Here is a 22,138-nt window from a genome sequence, read left to right as displayed (position 1 = left end):
AAGAAATACATTCTCTGTCGGTTGGGGAACGACAAAAAAAAAACAGAACTTACACCGACAGGAAAACACTTATTTTCCCGTCGACCTTAGCCCGACAGAAAATAAAAATTTTCCATGTCGACTCTCCATCGACAGGATAATTCAAACAAACTGACAAAAAATATATTTTTTATAATTGCATTCACCAGACCAGAAAAGAATCTTATTTACAATTCCATACTATTCAGCTGGAACACAAATATATTGCATCAATTTGCAATCATCCACATGACATACAGATTAGAAGCCCACAGCTGGCATCAATAGCCACAATTAAGATGCTCATAGTTTTTCCATCTACAGCTACATAATAAGATGTCCTAGGTCTTGCATCAACAGCCACACAAATAAGATGTCCATAGATCTTGCATTTAATATTTTTACAAAAGCAGTAGTTGATTTCTTTTCCCAAAAACTGGCATCAACAACTACTTGGCTGCACCTTTACTATCTGTAAGTGTACTATCCTATGCCACCACATGGTCATGGATCCTTAATCCTTAATAAGAGTTTAGGTTCAAACCTACGCGTGGAAGGAAAACTAACCTACTTTTCCAAACGGACCCTACCTGAATGAAAAGGTGATTAGAATGAGAGATACACCGTATATATCGTGATCTTTGAGATGGCCATGTTTCTTTGACGTGTGCCCCTTCCACTTGTTGTAGGAAGAAATGACGGGGGTATTGTGGTTATGGTGCACTGGCCCCTCCAATTTGGCCCAAGAAGAGCCTTACACGTTGGGTGAGCAACAGAGTGGACAGATAGCGAGACGAATATATGACACCTTGGCAGCCATGCATGGTGCTGCCTCTCAAATCATGGCGTCCAACCTTGGCTTAATAGCATCCTTATCACCATCAAGGGCGGCACTTGCCACTTGCAGTGTCTCCATTATGCAGCATGCATGCGTCAGTGGTTTAGCAGTGGCCAGTGTACTAGCAGTGTATGATTGATTGATAATAACCTATACAGAATATTCCCTCAAAACATTATTATTGCACTGCTCGTGTGCTCTTGAATCTACTGTTTTGTTTTAGGATAAGGTCGCTACTAGGCCCCCTGCCGATTTTGATTACTGAATCCAGCATCCAATGCATGTGATGTTGAATTTATTCGGCCATTGAGACACGCCTTCACATATAAGTTAATGTATTTATCTTTACTTCAATTTCTTGCACCTCATAGAAGAGTGCATGCACCTGAAATGTCATTGTAGTTTTTCAGCCGATCGTGTGAACTCACGTGACACATTTGCGATGATTATGATGCCGGCGAGATCTAGCTAGGGTGAGGCTCCATGGAGATTTCTGCTAGCAAGCCCGGCCGGTGGAGCCGTGGAGGAAGTGAACAACAAGCATCCCCTTGATTTTTTTTAAGCATCTTGGCACCCACATATAATATTTGGGTGATGGTTTCTACTGTTGCTGCTAATGCTGAATTGTTGTGAGACAACACTTTAGTAAGTTCAAGTGAACATAGTGTACGTTGACATGGAAAGCATATTTAGTGTGTCTAAAAGACATGATATGTATTTTTATTATTATTATTATCTTTTACAACTAAATTGTCTACTGGTAATCAATGAGTCCCAAATTTATGCAGTGCCCAAACAAGCTTATTGGTGGTGACCAAACAAGCTTGGGCGTGTCTAGTTTAGGTAGGGGCAGAAGTTAATTATTAGCTCATTTAGATAAAGAGCACTACAATGTAGCGTACTCGTACAAGTTGATAGTAGTTTGTTAACTAATTTGCTCTGATCCATGATACTGTGATCCGCCACGTGCGATCCAGTTAATCTTGGCCGAGGTTGATTGGTCATCATCATGATCGATTTGAACAATATAACGTTGCCGTCTTCCGCATTAGTACTCGTACGACTAGGAGAACACACTGTGATGTACTTCCATCACCGAGCCGGTGCGTGCATCTCTCGATCATCTGCCAATGATTGGCAATATAGGTCGGCGTCAGGGTCAGTGTAGTAGAATATGAGGCGGTCTTAATCTACGATCCTGTCCATGATCGATACGCGCGCGCAGATTGAGTTCATCGTAATATAATGCGGATCGAAGCAACCCGGCCGATCGATCTTTGGTAGGATCATCATCATCAGTAGTGTAGTGTACGTGCGTGTGGTGCGGTGCGGTGCGGTGCGGTGCGGTGCTGTGTGCGTGCGTGCGTGCGTGTAGTGACACTGACACTGACAGGCTAAAATGCTTGCCGCACGGTACGTGTTGCGCGTGGTAGGTGCGTCGTCAATTGGCCGTACGTGCCTGTGTATGGCGCCGATCGAAGAGATTGACAAGAGAATCCGGCGCGCGGGCTGTGTACACCAGCAAAGCAGGTAGCGGGCCGCTCGCCGATCTCGGTCATCCGTACGGCGCGGCCAGCGCCGCACGTACGCCTGCGTCGCTAGCTAATTGAGTACGCGTACGAAGCTGGCTGGCCGTGGCCGGCCGTGGATGCCGATGCCTGCCGCTGCCGGTGCCGCATGCATGGTTACGCCGCCAACACTACTGGAAACTGCCTCTTTGCCGAGGGCTAGAAGCCCTCGGCAAAGGACCAAATGCCCTCGGCAAAGGCTTTGCCGAGGGCGGCCCTCGGCAAAGGGCTCTCGGGGAATTTTTAGACGGCAAAGATGGCCTTTGCCGAGGGCCGTTTGTCGGGCACTCGGCAAAGCCTTTGCCGAGGGCCTACAAGGCCCTCGGCAAAGAAAAGTAACCATAACGGCGCCGTTTCTCGGGATGGAGTCTTTGCCGAGGGCCTCTACCACCGGCCCTCGGCAAAGAAATTGAGCAGAATTTTTTCCAAAAAACTCTTTGCCGAGGGCTACAAGGAGGCCCTCGGCAAAGACCCCTTCTTTGCCGATGCACGCAGAATTTTTTTTGTAAATTTCTTTGCCGAGGGCTCTGGCAAAGGCCCTCGGCAAAGACCCAATCTTTGCCGAGGGCTATGGTCAAGGCCCTCGGCAAAGAGACAGAAAATTTTATTTCTAATTTGTTTTTTACATTCCATCCACATAAACATTTCATATATATATATATATCAACCATCACATATGTATATCATGCACAATCCAATTTCTCACAATATATCACAACCATAATTATGAAACCACAAATCATAATATCACAACCATATTACAAGTCTCAGCATGTTCATCATCATTCACATGTTTATTACAACAAGTTCATCAAATCCAAACACAAGTCACAACTATAAACCACAAATCACGCTAAAGTCCAACCACATCACCTACCACGAGTCCTCATCAAGGTAGCCTATGAGAAGATGGTGAAGGAAAGGCCTGATCACCTGGTGACGCATTTGCAGGATGATTCGAACCCGCGGACGGAGGCTGCACAAAGAAGTAGAGATTGCATGTTTGAGTAATATTGGAGAACAATATTAAAAATTTTAGCAGCACCTCCCCTAAACAGGGAGGTTTACAAAACCTGCAAAAACAACGGCACGAAGGCCGACATCCAGAACGGCACGAAGGCCGACATCCACAACGGCACGAAGGCCAACATACATGCAAAGACAAGTGAAAAGCGGACTTTTATACTTACAGGAGTAGCTGTAGGAGTAGGAGGTGGAGGAGCTGAAAACAGCACAGGTACACCCGATGCTTGCCCAAGACTTTGCATGATCGTCATCATCTCCGCCATCTGCTTCTGCGCTCCCTCGAACGCGGCCTTCTGTGCCTCTAGCTGTGCGGTTAGTGCCGCGGTCTGCTCTTGGCTTTGCCTTTTTGTTTCTTGCAGCTCAGCCTACAATATTTCACTCCAATATATCAGTAATCTGCTTGTAATTTTGGTGTGTAAAAATGAACATACGATATCCATTACCTGGAGTGCTTCAACCTGCTGCAGTGCTGGAGTAGGGCGTGGGCGTATGGCCTGGCTAGAGCTCGTGCTCCGTGCTCGGATAGCGTCGAGGTTTCGAACAGTGGAGGGGTCAATGGCACCATCTGCAATCCACAGTCGCCCGTGCTTCTTGCCTCCTCCGAGCCTCATGATTGCCTCTGCATCAATGGGCTCAGTGCGCACATTGTAATCTTCCCCATGGATCTCCCTTACCGCTGACGTGTACTCTTGAACTTTAGTGTACACGTTCGGGTCGGAGTACACCTCTGGGGGGGCAGCTGGATCGAAGGAGACAGAGGACGACGCCCTGCCCATGTGGGACATAGCCCACGCAGAGAACTCTGAGACCTCCTCGCCCGGGTGCGCAGCCTCCTGCAAGAAAGGCGGGAAGATGGTGAGAAATCTAGCATAATTGAGTCTCAAAAGAAATGAAAAAATCACTTACATATGCTTGTTTGTATGCAGGGAGGCTGCGGCTGCCTTGATGGTGAGTCGGACCTTGCCTCATCAGACGTTGTTCCCGCTGCCTCTCGTGCGTGTCAACATAGTCCTGTGACAACCATTTGTCCACGATCATGGCCCAGCACTCGGGAAACGATCGACACCACCAGGGAATCACCTACAAATCATCAACAGAGTATTTGACACATTAGAAGATAAAATTGAACCCACTTAATATCAAAACGAATCATTGTGAATGTTATTCACCTACCTCAAGGTACTGGTCTCGGGTCAGCGTAACCTGTCTTGCATGAGGCTTGGGGAGGGACTGGTGAAGTACCGACCTGTAGTAGTCTATGTGGGACTGGATGCGCGCATTGTGGTGCATCTCGGTGACGTACTTCCTACAAGCTGTAGTAGCCGCCCGATCCGCCTGGGCCTCAAGTCCTTCTTCGGCCTTGAAAAATTTCTACATACAAAACCAATGTATCCATTCATTATTTCAATAAAAGTTTTAACCAACGAATATGATGTATTAAGCAATGTTCTGCGAGAGAGACTTACCCAAAACTCCGCTAATACCCGCTCCTGCTTGTTGCGGTAAGTGTCATCCGTGGCCAGCGCGTACCTATCCCAGTTGGAGGCCGGCTCCCGCACCACCGGCTCCTCGGACAGTTTCACAATGCCGGGGTACCATTTCCTGCACAAAACACCGAGGACGCTCGCAGGGGTGCGTGCTGTAGTACCCGACAAAACCAACCAAGTCCTGCACAAGTGATTAAGAAAATTTATTAGTTTCTCTTATGATTTCCAACATATCTTATGAAGTAGCTGTGATGACATCTATAGTTACTTACCTCTTTGCCACAGGCCGAATCACTGCGCGGTTGTGAGGAAGCGGTACCGGAGGCAGGCTCGCAGGACCTCGCTCGTAGGGAGTCCGAGCAGTGGTACCCCCTCCCTCGCCCTCGAGCGCCTCGCCTCCCTCGTCCTCGGGCGCCTCGCCTCCCTCGCAATCGGGCACCAAGGCTCCCTCACCTTCCTCGCCCGTCTGCTGACCTGCCTCGTCCCCCGACGTGTCTGTGGTCGTGGCCGTCACGTGCTCCTCCTCTAGCACAAGCTCGCGTGGTGCTAGAGGAGACCGCTGCCTCCTACGACGGCTGCCCCTGGTCCTCCTCTCGTCACCTCCCGTGGACGCTGCCCCAGACGAGGACCCCTCACCTCGAAGGCGCGGGCGGTCTCTCCCGTAAACCGAGGGCGTCTCACGGCGTGGACGTCTGCTCGCCATCTTGGTTCGATCACCTGCAATCACAAAGAATGAACAAGATTAATTAGTACATATATTAGAAATAGATTCAGAATATATAAACAAAACACAAAATAAAGAAATATAGTATTACAGGTATTAGGAATAATCTTCATGATTGGGATCATAGGTCTCATCATCACTGTCAAAATTGTCCAAATGGATAACACTATCCGAAGGTTCTATGTTGTCATCATCATCATTGCCTAGAAGTAATTGCTCAAGCATTGCTATGTCCTTCACATTTACCACCACATCTCCATCGACCTCGCCATCAACCATTTCGTTGTCCACTTCCATTTCAATTGGGCTCGGTAAGACGATCTCAAATGTCCCTGGTAGCCCATCTTCTTGATAGAACTGTCCATCATATGTGTTTGCATTGAAGTTGTAATCATCATCATTTGGTGCAGGTAGTTTACCATGTGGAGATACTTGGTGCACAATAGCCCAACCCTTAAGATCCTCTTTGTCTTGGTTGGCGTATCGAGTATAATACACCTGGACGGCCTGTTGAGCCACAATGTATACATCTTTTCCAGGATAGATGGAATCTTCCCGAATCTCGACTAGCCCAAGATGAGGGGTTCGTCTTGTTGATTGTGGATCGAACCAGTGACATTTGAACATGACAGGTTTAAGAGGTTTGTCTCCATGAAACGAGAGCTCAATGATTTCCTCAATTCTACCATGATAGTCGAGGCAATCCGTGCCAGGCGTACAAACTCCACTATTTGTGGTTTTTCGTTTGGGTCGAATGTGCTCATAACCGGTTGTGTGGAAACGATATCCATTCACGTCATAGCCAACAAATGACTTGACCCTAACATCACAGCCATTTGCAACTTGTTTCAACTGGTCACTCATGGACGAACCGGTCTGGGCCTACAAGGTGAAGCATGATAGATTGTTATATTAATCAAACTAACGATCAGCTTGGATGATCGAATGTACGACCTAAATTCAACATTACCTTTTTTTTGAACCAAGAAATGAAATCAGGCCTCCCTGCTCCTGCACCTGCCGAAACAAGGGTGTCTTGTTCATGCGAGGTAGGATCCCTTGATTGATGCCAGAATTCAAGAACAAATTCCTTGATGAATGGCTCCTGCGACGTGCTCTTCTCCTGCATAAAAAGGCAAATAGGTGTCAATTGAAAATTTCGACAGCACCTCCCCTACATCGGGAGGTTCCAAAAAACCTGCAACAAACGTAGGCACGATGGCCAACGATCACACACACATGTATATATATATATCGTCTCCATGCAATCACCAACACCGCTACTGCTAGGCTACTAACACAAAAATCATGCCACCAACACGTGCCATACCTTGCGATGGTAGACACCACGTCGCAACACGGGGCTACTTCTCCTTCTCCCACCTCCTTCTCCTCTGTCCTCGGATAGGCGGTGGGCGGGGAAGCGCGACAGTGGGCGAGCGGGCGGGGAAGGAGCGCGCAGCGGCGGGCGAGCAGGCGTGCACGCGGCGGCGGGCGAAGCCACAGGCAGGCGCGCGGCCGGGGGCGCGCGCGGGGGCGGGCGAGCGCGCGGCGAGGTCGGCGTGCCCGCGGCCCGGGGCGAGCGCGGCGGCGGGCGAGTGTGCGCGCGGGCGGGACGAGCGCGCGAGGGCGGGCGAGCGCGCGCGGGCGGGGCGAGCGCGCGAGGGCGGGCGAGCGCGCGAGGGCGCGGCCAAGGGCGGCGGGCGGGCGGCCGGGGGCGCGCGCGGCCAGGGGCGGCGCCGGCGGTCAAGAGAGGAAGGGAGGTCGCGCGGCCGGGGGCGCGCTCGGCGGGCGGGCGTGCGCGCGGCCAGGAGGCGCGCGCGGCGGCGGGCGGCCGTGCGGGCGCGCGGCGGCGGGCGGCCGTGCGGGCGCGCGGCGGCGGCGGACGGCGGTGCGGGCGCGCGGCGCGGGTGGGGTGGCGGCGGCGGCGTCCAAGAAAGTTCAGCGCGCTTTGATTTGGGCCTCGGCCCAGGCAGGGTGTAGTTAGGGTTTGGTCCTTTGCCGAGGGCCCAGATACAAAGCCCTCGGCAAAGGTTTTTAATTTTTTTTTTACATGTGGAGATGTCTGGGTTTTGAACATCTGGCGTCGCAACTTACTCGAAAACGATTGAATTTTTTACCATAGCCTACACATGTGTTAATATGAAACCTCGTAAAGTTTCGTGATTTTTAGACCTCGTATAGATTTAATATAATTTTAAATCAATTTTCTCAGAAGTGGGTAATCATGTCACACGTAAAAGATGCGCGGAATTTGATTCCAGTTTGTGCGCAGGGACTCCACACACATCAAATAACATGAATAACATTTTTTGAAAGACTACAGTTTATTATATCATGCACCTGCAGTTCAAATTTATAACAGCGGGAAAATTACGACGAATTAAAACAAATTCAAGAAATATATATAAAAAAGTGAAATTTATGCCAATTTTTAAATTTGTGTTTAAAATAATGTGATTTGTGCCCACAAAAAAATTGGACTCAAAAATCAAAAAAAAAAAAATCTTTGCCGAGGGCTAAGCTTGGCCCTCGGCAAAGGGGGTCTTTGCCGAGGGCCAGAGGAAAGGCCCTCGGCAAAGAATTTTGTAAAAAAAAAATTAAAAAACTTTGCCGAGGGCCTGACGGTTGGCCCTCGGCAAAGGCTCACGGGGCTCGGCTGCCGTTAGCCAACACACTAAAATTGCCGAGGGCGTCTTTGCCGAGGGCCACGACCCTCGGCAAAGAGCTTCTTTGCCGAGGGCCTTTCTTTGCCGAGGGCCTGGCCCTCGGCAAAGGCTTCTTTGCCGAGGGCTTTTCTTTGCCGAGGGCCTCAGTTGGCGGCCCTCGGCAAAGAAGATCTTTGCCGAGTGCCCGAGATTTGGCCTTCGGCAAAGCCTCAGGCCCTCGGCAAAGAACGAGTTTCCAGTAGTGCAAGCCCGAGCGAGGCTGCGAGGGGGAATTCATTCATCCCGTCGCTGTCGGTCGCGCCGGCGGGCGTACGTCTCTTGGTCTGATCCGTTATGGTACACGGGTGGGCGTGGAATTTTCAGTTGTGACTAGAACCCTGCGCGGCGTTGCCGCGCCAAATGGCCCTCCAGATATGAATAGTCATAATTCTGGATGTTATGTACATAAGATATATGGTACACATGCATATATAAAGTTCTGTCATAGTTGAAAATACACTAAATCTGAATGGTACAAAAATTGAGAATTTGTGGAGCAATCATAAATTGTTGTAATAGCTTATGTCATGCTATCTATATATGTAGGGGTATTTGTGAAATGATTGTTTAGGGTGCCATAGCGCCTTGAAGGTCGGATCAGTACCCAGACTCAAACTCGCCCAAAGGGGAGCAAGGCCATCAGCAGCCATATTACAAGAATGCCGGCTATGAGCTACACTATACGAAATGAAATTACTTCTTAGCAAACCCCCATCCACCTGATTACGTGCTTGAAGAGAAGGCTCCATCGCAGTTGATGTTAACGGTATTCACCAAAGGTGGTGTCCAAATTTTCCTGGGTTTCGACTGAACATCCACTTCCTTGGACTGCTTGAGTGTCGACCACTCTGCTGCAGAGGAAACGATCAAACATGCCAACCGTCCACTATCTCTCGGCTGCTCACCTTCTGTTAAGTAGTGCTTCTCCTCCCTGCCATCTCTTGACTGTTAAGTAGTGCTTCCCCTCCCTGCCAGATACTTGAAACAAAAGGATGGCAGGGAGGGGAAGCACTACTTAACAGATTCATTAGTACATTTGTCAGTTAATATGTAATAACTTTAGCAGTGAAACCTATTGGGTACACTGCCAGAAATACTTTAGCATGGTGTGTATTGTTTGCATAATGAAGAAACATTAACAGAAAAATATGCAGTTATGGGTAAATGTGATGTATATCTATGTTTAGCATTAATTGATTAATCTATATGAATGGTAAAAGAAAGTGAGCATCGCAGTCGCTGCTTCCAGAAATTGTTGGATTGCTACTAACTTCCTCAAATGGGATAGCAACATGGGGTGGCCTCAGTTTGCCATTTAATAAGGAGCTAAAATGTTCATTGCAATCTGCTCTTTCTTAAAACTCTGAATTCAAATACCTGGACACAGGTTTTAGAAGAACATGTAACTGTGAAATTAACACCTGGCAACCTTTTTATTTTCAGTGGTAGAGTCCAAACGGAGAGACTGCAAAACTTAAATGAGAATATCCCTGGTGGTCGATAATTGGTCAGCAGATCTATCTGTTTCTTAACATGGAAGCGACTTCATTCTAAGTTCCTTGTTGCCCTATAAAGTCTTCAGAAGGAACCAAAGGAGTTATATTACCTCTTGTTTGTCAAGCTATTTGACCTGAAGGTAAAATAAAAAATATGTATGAAGCAAAAATAGAAGAAATGCATATTGTAAATTCAAATAACAACTTTTACAAACTATAAGTTTGATTAGGATGTATAAGAAAGAATGTAATTCTACTGACAAGTAAGGTTTGTCTCTGGCAGATAAATATAAGTTTGTGTTTCAAATGCCTATATGTCACCATGATATTGCTTCATCTACACTATAATCCAACGTTTGCTGTTTTCAAATTAAACCGGCGGGTATCTCGTAGCTGCAACATGCAGCTCACTTGTGTTAATACAAAAATTTATCCTTTAAATGATGAATAGAAAACTAAAACTAAAATGATCTATTAGAGCTAATTTTGTCAGACACATTTTTCCAATTGTCATTATATTTTGTATCTTACTATCGGGCAATTTGGGTTAGTTGTGCATTATCTCAAAGATTGGTTGTGTCGTCTGTAAGCAAGAAAGCAGTTGTATTGTATACCAAATTGCTCATATGTGACCAAATAGGACAATCAAATATTCGTTCTGAAGTTAAGCTTACAGGTATCTCACAACTATTTCATATCATCATGGGACAGGTCAATCTTAAGTAAATTAGTAATTTTAAAACTGGGAAATCATGACCAATATGCAAGTACCCAGACCTATATTTTTCCAACTGCTAAAGAAATGAAAAGCCATATCTATTGCTGAAACAACCTTGTATCCAGACCTACCTTTTCAGTTGCACAAGCGTACAGAGGAAAATCTTTGACAATGCTGATAGCTCAAGTTGCTTTCCTTCCTTGTTGAGGAACTCCAATTGAGCGGATCAGTAGCTTTGCCTGCAATCATGTTATAAATTTGTAATCAAGCATATATCCTATAGAATTAGCACAAACTGAGCACTACTATGATTTTATCATTTATATATACAGCGGATAAGATTGAACTGATTTTTAGAAGCAATACTTATATGAGCAGTGTTAATAATACGGAGTATCTATTGCATTCTTAATTACACATGAATTGAGGTGTGGAGCCTTACATTGTCATTCTCCATCAGCTTGGTGCTGTTGTAAAATTTGAAGCCTGATGGCACTGGTGGCCTGGTGGGTAGGAGAGGACGCGAGGTCTTTCATCTTTGGTGATGGCCTGGGAATGACCCAGCGTGGTCTGCGCTGGCGGCACTCGCACCGGCGGCGGTAGGGATGGGAGCTCCTTAGCGATGCACGGTACATGGAGGGCCGAGGAGAGCAAGGCGCAGATGCCTGTAGGGGAAGCAGGAGGCGCCAACGGAGATGTGGAGGCGGAGGCCAACTGGCCGAGGGACAGGTCCGAGACGTTGTCCGTCGTGTCCGCGTCGAGGAAGAGAAAAGCGCCCTGCTAGGTGTGTAGGTGGGGCCCTCGAGGAAGAGGAGGAGGTGATGGCCTCCTCGGCGCAGGCGATGCCGTTGCCGCGGACTGGGTGGTGGTGTGCGTTCGGAGGGCGGCGGCCAGCAGGGGCATCAGAGGTACGGGGAAGAGGACTGGAAACAAATTGGAAAAAGGACTGTGTTGGAAAGATTTGCGATTGAAATTTTCTCGAAGGATCTAGACAGAAACGTCGCCATGAGCCAATCCGACGGCTTTCGACTCTCTATCGGGAGATCCGACGGATATCAAGAGATAGATGACGTGGAGGGCTATTTTGCAAAGACCGCGACGCGGTTTCAGTTTTTAAAGATTTGTGGACAGAACACCTGACCACCAGGTAAAGCGACGACGAGGATGGGCGAGTCCGGAGGCCAGGAGCAGGATGGGATCCCGATAAAGATAAAGCGCCGCCGCGCCCGCCTGGGCCTCTTTTGTCGCCGCGCCATCGGCGGCTCCGGCTCGCATGCGCAGCCGCTGCGGCCCACGTGGCCAGCCACACCGTCCGGAAATGGGCCGTCATTTTGCGCATGATTATCATCGGAAAAAGTGATCCTCAACTTTCGCAGAACTTCAAAACCGGGTAAAATACATCCCTCAATTTTTGAAACCATGCATATTACGTCCCTAACATGATTATGAGCGGTTTTGAAGGCAGTTTTGTCTTTTTCGTTTTTATTTATTTTGGCTAAATATTTGTAAAATTATAGTAAATCACATTAAATTCATAAAATAGTAAATCTGAATTTGTTGGACTCCAAATAAGTAGATATACACAATGAACATATAATATGGTATGCTTTAGTATAAAGTTTTTGTTGTAGCTTTAGATCTGTGTTTTTTCTATAATTAATTAGAATAGTTCATAGCTATAGTTTATATGGTCCAATTATGATGAATTTTTTTATGTTGGGCTAATTATTATATGTTTAAATTGTGGTAAAAATTTAATACTCATTAGATCATGTATAACTTAGTTATAGACTTATTAAGATTTAACAAGCATAAACCTAAATAAATCTATAACTAAGTAATACATGTTCCAATGAGTATGAAATTTTTACTACAACTCAATCATAGAATAATAGCCCACCATATAAATTTCATCACAATTAGACCATATAAACTGTAGCTATAATTAGTCTAATTAATTACAGAAAACCACAGATCTAAAGCTGCATCAAAAAAATTTATACTAAAATATACTATATTATATATTTAATATGTAGATCTACTCATCAGAAGTTCAACAAAATTGAGTTTTCTATTTTATGATTTTTATGTGATTTACTGTGATTTTTCAAAAAAAAATCAGCTAAATTAAATAAAAAGAAAAGGACAAAACCGCTTTCAAAAACAGGTCAAGGATGTAATGTGCACGGTTTTAAAAGTTGAGGGATGTAACTTGTCTGGTTTTAGAGTTCAGGGATGAAAATTAGACTTTGGACTTTTTCCATTATCATCACCCGTCCCTGTCTGCGGCTGTGCGTGCATCGGTCTCCGGAAACTCTTTTGCCAACGCGCGTCTCTTGCGGGCCAGGTTGTGTTACGATATACGTACACTACTCCCCTGTTTGTCACCTTGTGCACAACGCGCTGTAAAAACCGAAGCTCACACCGCGCGTCTCCATACATACGGCCTCGCAGCCTTCTTCGCTATAAAACTGTGTAATAAGAGCGTGCACGCACGTTGTCACATCAGGCCCGGTCCAGCAAACAACAGCCCGCCTACCGTTGTGAACAAAAGGAAAACAAGAGGCACAATGTCAAGTACAGTATCCGGGAACGGAGGCCTGGCTATATAAGTACCTGTGATCTCAGCGAGTCAGGCCTGCCGTTTAAGTCGGGCCAGATGGGCTGTATCCCCTGTGGGCTATCAGAGACTGCAAATGGAGTACTATTTGTTATTGTTAATGGGCCGTAGCAGGCTGCCTCCCCTGCTGCTACCAAGACATCTGTCTCTCCTCGGTTCGTCTCATCGTTTCCGTCAGTGCGTGTACGTGCTTCCATGGCCAACCCTGCAAGCGATCCTTCACGTATCAGGCAGTCACGCATGCATGCATGCATGCATGTGCAACTCCCCTTTGATCTGTAAAGTAATTAATAGAGACACCGATGCAAATTATGCAAGGCAGGGGAGCAAAAAGGGAGCTGGAAGCATAAAGACGACGACTAGACGAGAAACACAAGGTAACAAGTTATATCTTGGCACACATGCATGCAGTGCAGCTTTGCTATCTGAAAATGATCTGCACCGGCAGCAACCTTGCAAGGTAAGCATCAGCCAATCATGACTTGGAAAATTCGTTCGAAAATGATTATATATATCACGACTTTTGCATGACACCTGTTTCCATCTGTCCTATCCTTCCTTCTTTTTTCAAAGTCGTTCAGCCGTACTTAGGCCTTGTTTAGATGCATCTAAAATTTCAAAAAATTACAAGATTTCCCATCACATCGAATCTTCAGACGTATGCATGGAGCATTAAATAAAGATAAAAAATACACTAATTGCACAGTTTGTAAATTACGAGTCAAATCTTTTAAACCTAATTAGTCCATGGTTGGACAATGTTTCTCAAATAAAAACAAAATGCTACAGTGTCAAACTTCAAAAAATTTTGCATCTAAACAAGGCCTTAATCTGCCGGAGAAAAGAAGACCTGGAGGCTAAAGACCACGCTTGTTCACTTTAGCTTATTAGCTGAATTTGTCAGCCATTCAACAATATTTTTCTCTTACAACAAATGAGCAATACTTTGTGCCATGGCTAGCGTTCATTTTGGAATCCAACTCAGTCAAGTGTAGAAATGCAAGAGTTGACCAGATGTCCAATGTTGGTTTGAACTTATCAGTCTGCCTTATCAGCCATGAAACAATACTTTTCTTTCGTAACAAATGTGTTGTAGCCTAGGCAAGCTACTAGTACTACTTACCAGTTAGACCTAGCTAATTGATTTTGACTCGTACGTACAGTAGTAGTGGCTGGCCAGATCATTCCATTTGCACCCAGAGCTGTACTCTGGTGATTTATTTAGTCCCTAATTGACTCAGAAAAGGCAGAAATGGATAAGTGACACAATCACACAAGTCTGACATACAGTTAGCGATGGATGCCCTGTGCTCGAGATCCAGACAGCACGTGCTTTCCAGCCTATCCAGCATTTGTTTACCTTGCACACATCATTTGTTGCATTAAATATTTATATTAATAAAAAGTTTTAGCCCCTTCTTCGGTGGGTATATTTTTAACCCTGTCAAGTCAGATACGGATCAAAGCTCCGGCCGGGCAGCGCCCAACGGGATCCTTTCTTTCTTTTTTTCTTCTTCTTTTCCTGACTATCGCGTGGCGATGATCATCTAGAGCAGCTTCTTATTTTAAAAATCTCCATACTCTGATATCAATCTATTAGGAATAGGTTTACATAATTACGATTCAGTTACATTATCATTTAAATAATTACATAACATAAACCTGAAGGTCAATTTCCTTTCTTTTTTGTTTGATTTGAGAACCATTTGAAAAGATGTTGAAGGGGTTCTCAAAAATTCATGACAGATATAATTAAACTTTTTTACTTTTTTGAATGTTTTATTTTTCCACTCTAGAATATAGAGCGGACTGGTTAAAGAAAAGAAAAATCCTATAATGATTGGATAATTAAAACCTCTACCCTATCAACGGATAGAGAGAGATCAAAATCCAGAAAAATACCAATTCCTATTACTGGTAAAAATCTAAGAAAGACACTATTGATTCTACATATTACAAATTAATGAAATCCACGATAGATATAGGTCGACTAGTAAAGCAAGATTGCTCGTAATAACCTGAGAGACCAGAGTGAACTTCATTCGGTTTGTTTCGTGATTCTCAAGAAGGCACGCAACAAATGCAAACTCGCATGAACACCGCATACTACTTACCGGGAGACACGTTCAAACAGAAAAGAGGAAGATGCGCTGAGTTATGACGAAGCTCAGAATGATGTACGTAGTAATAACAAAGGGAATTCAAAAGTTTGGACATGGTACGTACGTGCCAAACCATTTCGAAATGAGCCTATAGCACGCGCCTGAAAATGAAAGCAAAATAACCAGACCCTGAGTGATGAGCAATATCCATCCATCACATCATCACCATCATCATGAATGATATATGTACGGACTACGGACGCACCATGCATGGTCTGGTCCCTCCCATGCCATTGCCATGCATGATCTTGGAGCTGCTACAGCAAAACAACGTTCAAATCCACGCTTTTGAATCGAACCGGGACAAGAAAGTAAAATTTGGAAAACCCCACAGATTGAATGACGGCGTGAAAAACATTAAACCCACCCTGTCCTGTCTGCAGCCCTACGGCCCAACCGTACCACCTGAGTATACGTGGCGGATCGATCTGAACCGTCCGATGAACGATGATCGATGGCAACGAGGGCACGAAGATGATGGGGCCATGGGGTTGCTTTTGTGTTGTGTGTCTTGGAAAAGGAGCTGACAGTTAATCTAAAAGGTTCACCGATCCTCATCGTGGTTGTCCTCGGATCATGTGCTACAAAGCGTTGGTTATTGTGGTTAAAAAGGGGGACTGGCCGTGGCCAGACAGATTTGACGCCAGCTGAGTTGTGCCATGTGTGATTCTGATAAACAATTCATCAGGTTCACGACGGGAAGCTCTGGCTCAGCTCTGCCTCTGACCATCGATTTGGGGTAGGCAAACTCGACCAGTACCACATGCTGCACAGCTCTGCCTCTGACCATCGATGCATAAACTAGGGCCTTGAAAACTTTTTTGATTTTGCTACTGTAGTATTTTTATTTGTTTGTGACAAATATTATCCAATTATAGACTAACTAGGATCAAAAGATTCGTCTCGTGATTTACAACGAAACTGTGTAATTAGTTTTTTTTATTTTTGTCTATATCTAATGCTTTATGCATTTGCTGCAAGATTCGATGTGACGGAGAATCGTGAAAACTTTTTGGTTTTTGGGAACTATGTCAAAGCTACCGATCCTTCCTGGCGATGGCGTACGTGGCGTCATCCTTATCATCATCAGTGGATGTGGATCTCTCAGTGAACTAAAAATATGATGAGTGCTAGCAGTACCCTAGCAGAATTCATCCATGGCATCGTAGCTCCAGAATTCCATTCAGCTTCTCACATCCTGCCACGTGGGATGCGGCTTTCCTGCAAACGAACCGTGAGCGCGCCATCGACGTTCGTACCCGCCTGGATGGCCGGATCCCCTGCCGGCTGCCGGTCATGGTCCTCGTCCTGGTCCTGGCCCTGGGTTGCATTGGCCTCCTGCTAGTTATTGCAGGCGTGATCTGCCGCGCGCAGCGCTGCTGCATCGCACATGGCCACGGCCATGGCGCCGCGCTGCTCGCTCGCTGTAATATATTCCATTCCATCCCACTCCACTCCCTGTTCCCCTCCGCCGCACTCATCCTCCGCTGCTTCCGCACGCAGCTGCCACATGCCGCACCTCGCCCTCGCCGTGCCGTGACCGTCAGGCCAACCAATAATCTTAGACCGACTCGCTCGCCTCCGGCTCCGGTGTCTTCCTTCCTCTGCAAGCCAGCCGGCGATGCGGCCGCACCGCTGCCGCCGCTGGGTCAGCGACATTGACACCTTCTGATTCTGCCGCCGCGGTGGTCCGCAGTCCGCAGATGGGCAAGGCGGGCAAGTGGCTCAGGAGCTTCCTCCCGGGCAGGAGGAGCAGGGACAAGGGCGGGCCGCTCGCGCCACCGGCGGCGGAGCCCGACCTGTCGCTGGCGCTGCCGTTCCCGCTCCCGGGGGCGGCCACGCCCGGCGCCAAGGAGAAGCGGAGGTGGAGCTTCCGGCGCCCGGCCGCGGCGTCGCCCGGGCCCGGGTCGGCGGCCAAGGACGCCGCAGCGCAGGGCCGCCTCGCGCCCTACGGCTTGCTGGAGCCGCGGGTAGACCCGGACCAGCACGCCGTCGCTGTGGCCATTGCCACGGCCGCCGCGGCCGAGGCGGCCATGGCCGCCAAGCAGGCCGCCGCGGCGGTCGTCAGGCTCTCCGCGTCCGCGCCCGGGTCCAAGCGCACCGTCATCGGCATCGAGGAGGCCGCCGCGATCAAGATCCAGGCCGTCTTCAGATCCTACCTGGTGAGTGAGATGGCTGGCTATCACTCACTTGACTTTGTCGCGGTGCCTGCGTTCGTCCACTGTTGACTTCACCTCGATCGCATCGCATTCGCATTCGCATCGATCATTGGGCTGCGTGACGTGACGTGACGTGACGTCTCTCTCTGCGTGTCGTCTGGCTGCAGGCGAGGAAGGCGCTGTGCGCGCTGCGAGGGCTGGTCAAGCTGCAGGCGCTGGTGCGCGGCCACCTGGTGCGGCGCCAGGCCAGCCACACCCTGCGCTGCATGCAGGCGCTCGTCGCCGCGCAGAACAGGGCGCGCGCGGCGCGCCTCCGGATGCTCGACGACGAGAAGCCCGTCCGGACGCCGCGGACGACGCCGACACGGCGCAGCTCGCCGCACCACCCCCGGCTCCGGCACCACCAGGTACGAAGTGACGATGCCCTTCCGTACGTTCTCGACGCTTGACGGACGTCGGACCGCAGCCATCTGGACAGGGGAGTCTGACTCTGACCGGCAATGCGCGTTGCAGGACATGGCGGAGGAGAACGTCAAGATCGTGGAGGTGGACACCGGCGCCGGCGGAGTCGACGTGCACGGCACGCCGCGCACGTCGTCCAGGCGCAGCAGCTGCTACGCGACGCCGCTGTGCCGCACGCCGTCCAAGAACGAGCTGTACCAGAAGATCTCGCCGACGCCGTCCGCGCTCACCGACGCCAGCGCGCGCACGTACAGCGGCCGGTACGACGACTTCTCCTTCGCCACCGCGCGGGCCAGCCCGTACCGCTACGCCTATGCGCCGTCGAGGCAGCAGCTGCAGCAGCAGCACTACCATCACCATCACCACCACGACGAGGGCGCGGACGACGACAAGCCCGCGGCGGACCACCCACTGCTCGTGCCCAGCTACATGGCGAACACGGAGTCGTCGCGCGCCAAGGCGCGGTCGCAGAGCGCGCCGCGGCAGCGGCTGTCGGTGTCGTCGTCGTCGGCGTCGGCCGCCACCGCCGAGGTGGCCTGGCAGCCCAGCGGCAGCGGGCGGCGCAGGGCGTCGCTGGAGGCGCAGGCGCAGGCGACGCCGGGCGCGCGCGGGCTGGTGGCGCCCAGGTACGGCTACGGCCCCGCGCGCGTGCAGCGGTGCCCGTCGCAGGCCAGCGCGCCCGGGGCGTGCCCCTGGGGCGCCAGGCTCGACCGGTGGAGCGCGTCGGCGCACGACAGCGAGTGCGGGTCCACGAGCACGGTCATGACCGCCGCCACCACCCCCTACTGCTGGTCACTGACCGCCGACAACGCCGGCATGGCTTGACCTCAGGCGGGCTCTCACTCACTCACCACTCACATGGTTTCTGCAGCGGGAAGATGGAAAGCTGCTGTGCCTGTAGGCTGTAGGGAATGGGACGTCAGGATGCTGCTGTGTAGTTTAACAGCAGAAGAAGCTGGGCTTTGAAGTCTGCAAAGTTCCTGCAAAATCTGTATGTGGGAGTGTGATATTCCTAGGTTTGGATAACTAGATGAGACTGGTGTTTTTTTGTGTGCCGAGAATCAAGCATAGGGCTCTTGTATTACTGCCGGAGTACCTCTCGTTTTGTCGACCAACTGAAGCAAGTAGTAGAGAATTCAGTGTCAAGTTGTCGTTCGTTGCTAAAGACTACAGAGTGAGCAGCGTTCTGTCCTTGAACGATCTTTTTTCAGATAAACTGATTGAGAGGATGCTCTGTTGTTCGTCAGCAAACAGAAGACGCTTTTAGGAACCTGTTGCTGACGAACAGTCATGTTTGACCTTAGACCTATGCAATCAGAGTACCCGTTACCGTAGATAATTAGTGGCAGATTGCGGGCATAGGGCAGCGAGGCGATAGCAGATAGGAGATGGGGGTGACAGCTCCATCACGTCTCAAGGATCAAACATACCAATGGAGTAGGAGCTTTGAATATATGGTTTTAACTATCTGTAAGGGGTAACTATTTCAGTTCACCAAAGTTATTAAAACAAATTGTGAATACGTGATAAAATTTATGTCAAGGTCTGTGATCCTAGTATGGCAAGTAACAATTAAGACTTCAGGATGTAAATTGCTTGCATATTAATGAGCTCAAGAGAAACCAAATATACGATGGCTCACTAGTCACCACTAATCCATATGTTGATGCGTGATCAAGTTTCCATCTACTTCTCTATCAAGTCTCTGCTTGATCTTGAGTCCAACTATTCCAGTAAACCACTCAACCCCGTCATTCCACTAGAATTACACTTCATTGCTCTCTCGAGGCACTCTCAAATGTGTTGTAGCTAAAAGATGTTGGAATATTGTGTCAGATATCTTGGGCTATCAAGTAGGAGAAAGCATGTTAGACATTGGTAAATTTTGGTTATGTGATAAGAGATATTGCGTTACTAATATTTTTACTTCAGCTGTCATTTGGTTTGTCTGGAAACCAGAGATTTGGCTGGAGAAGCATGGAAATGCTTCTTTTCAGGACTGTTGGACTGCTATAGAACTAGATGATACTCGCGACAAGAAAGCTTTTGTGCTAGAATTCATCGACAAGATCAAGATGGTAGCAAGAACAACCCTCTGGCTGCCATATGGGGATCAACCCACCACCTGAAGTTCCAGAGAAGAGATGAGGAAGATATGATCTGGAAGCACAAGCTACCTGGAGAAGTTGTAGCTGATCTGAAGACGAAGAAGACACCCTGGTGGAGCTTACTGAATACCGCTCTTGAGTAAACCTTTGTGTTGGTGCCGCAAGTTTGGTGATGGCTGGTAGTTTCTGTTTAGTTTCTTGTTAGTTTTAATTCTATCAAACACGACTTCAGTCATAGTGGACAACTTTGGCTTAACTTTGTGTTGTAATAACTTTTGGTCTTTTGGTTTTAATTCAAAGGCCGGGGTGTTTCGCCCTCGAACTCTAAAAAAAACATCTCTCAAAATATGAAACATGCCTTAATCACATAATTCTTCGATTGTCTTAGTGATTTCACCATCTCCAGGTCGAAGTTGGCCATGACCACTAAGAGTTCATGTTAAGTCGATGATGCTTGCCTGAAGACCCACTAGTGCTACAATGAGTAACTAAGAGCTGGATTTAATAACTTTAAGTGTGCACAAGGCCAGGTGTGGCCACACCACACTCCACACCCTCCTCCCCAACGTCTCTACGACCGTACTGTAAAAAAAAAAACCGTCTCTACGACCGGGTGCAAAGGGAAGCAGCCGGCCTCGTCGGCCCAACCAAAAAGGCCGTCCGGAAACCTTGGAAAGCCTTTTCTTTGTTCAGCTGGTGCGTTTTCTCTGTTGCTCAAAAAAAATAAAGAACTGGTGCAGTGTCTGTACATGGGCTGGCCTATCAGCTTATGTGGCACGGCGGCCCGTAAAGTCCGTAATGCTGGAGCTGGAGGAATCGAATTCGAACAGCCGCCAGCAAGCAAAGCAAAAGGAAGCAACACGACAAGCAGGAATCTGCACTGGACAAGCAGGAATCTGCACTGCACGGCACTGCAGCTCTGACCATGCACAGTGGACAGTGCCAAGCAGCAGCATCCTTGTCCTCATCGCCGTGTCGGCACGTTGGTAGGGTGTTAGGGTCGGTAACCTCAAGTGGAGTATCCTAAGAGCAAGGACGATAATAAAGTTAAGTGTTTAGTTATTACTCAAGTTAAAAGAGCCAAAGTATGTAATAGTGGTCTTTTATTTGTTTATAAACAATTTTTTTATTATTAGTTTTACTTATACTCTAACTTTTCTTTTCTAATCCCCCTCACATTCACTTAGGGCGTGTTTGTTTGCCTAGATAAGGCCTTAGGCCTGGCTGTGGGCGTGCAAGAGGTTGTTTATTTGCCTTGAGGGGTTTTGGGGCCGACCGGCATGGTGATTAAAGCATCCGCCAGCCAGGCCCAGGAGCGAAGGTCACTCCCACCGTTCTTGGCAAGCCAGGCTGCACGCGTCCACCCACTAGCTCATTTTGGCGTAGGCAGCTGCTTCCTCTATTCTCGCGTGCGACACTAGAAAAAAAAACCCGTCCTCCTTCCCGACCCACTAGGGTTTATAGTGGCTCTCGCCACTCATTCGGCTAGGGTTTCACTCGCTTGGCTCCATTGCTCTCATCCTCTCCACTCTCCTCGGTGCGCTCCTTTGTCCGACAGTGCGTGGTGGCAGCGGGGTCATAAACGGGCTGCACGCGGGTCACGACGGTTGCTCCTCCTTTGTCTCGCTAAGACAAAGGGCGTTGTTGTCTTGTTCGTCTTCTTCTCGGGACAAGGTGGTGCCAGTGCGAGTGGTGTGTTTGTTTACCTGGATCTGAGGCTGTTGTCAACGCATGTTTCTTCTTCCTTGGTGGATCTGCTACCTCTATGTTAAGCTGCTAGCTTCCTCCTTCCTCTACGTCCTAAAGCAAGGTGAAATCTCCTAGTTCTTTTTTCACGAGACCCGATTTCGGTGGTCCGCATGCTCATCAATGAATTTGTTGTTTTATGGGACTCGATTCTGGCGGTCCGCATGCTCATAGCGATGGATATGTCTTCACAGGACCCGATTCCAATAGGGTGCGTGCTCATAGCGTTGAGAACTTATGAATGAGGTGGCTACCTAATTGAATGGACGGGTTTATTTGTACTGTACAGTAGAGGGCC

General features: G+C 48.2%; 1 protein-coding gene and 2 long non-coding RNA genes across 3 annotated transcripts; 1 reads left to right on the top strand and 2 right to left on the bottom strand.

Moving 5' to 3' along the window:
- LOC110436160 lies at positions 3,155-3,689 on the bottom strand. Its single transcript, XR_002453875.1, has 2 exons — positions 3,615-3,689; positions 3,155-3,400 (listed from the first exon to the last, which is right to left on the bottom strand). It is a non-coding gene; the product is annotated as an uncharacterized LOC110436160 (long non-coding RNA).
- Positions 9,170-11,372, bottom strand: LOC110431856. Its single transcript, XR_002449321.1, has 3 exons — positions 11,026-11,372; positions 10,715-10,822; positions 9,170-9,999 (listed from the first exon to the last, which is right to left on the bottom strand). It is a non-coding gene; the product is annotated as an uncharacterized LOC110431856 (long non-coding RNA).
- Positions 16,364-19,202, top strand: LOC8062235 (protein IQ-DOMAIN 14). The gene is made up of 3 exons (XM_002466727.2): positions 16,364-17,527; positions 17,692-17,931; positions 18,038-19,202. Exons 1-3 carry the CDS (start codon positions 17,069-17,071, stop codon positions 18,809-18,811), a joined length of 1,473 nt encoding a protein of 490 aa, XP_002466772.1. The 5' UTR covers positions 16,364-17,068; the 3' UTR covers positions 18,812-19,202.

Source organism: Sorghum bicolor, chromosome 1, assembly GCF_000003195.3.
Source record: "Sorghum bicolor cultivar BTx623 chromosome 1, Sorghum_bicolor_NCBIv3, whole genome shotgun sequence".
Taxonomy (NCBI): Eukaryota; Viridiplantae; Streptophyta; class Magnoliopsida; order Poales; family Poaceae; genus Sorghum; species Sorghum bicolor.
The sequence above is the reverse complement of the archived record's forward strand: the minus strand, read 5'-3'. Positions and strand labels throughout refer to the sequence as shown.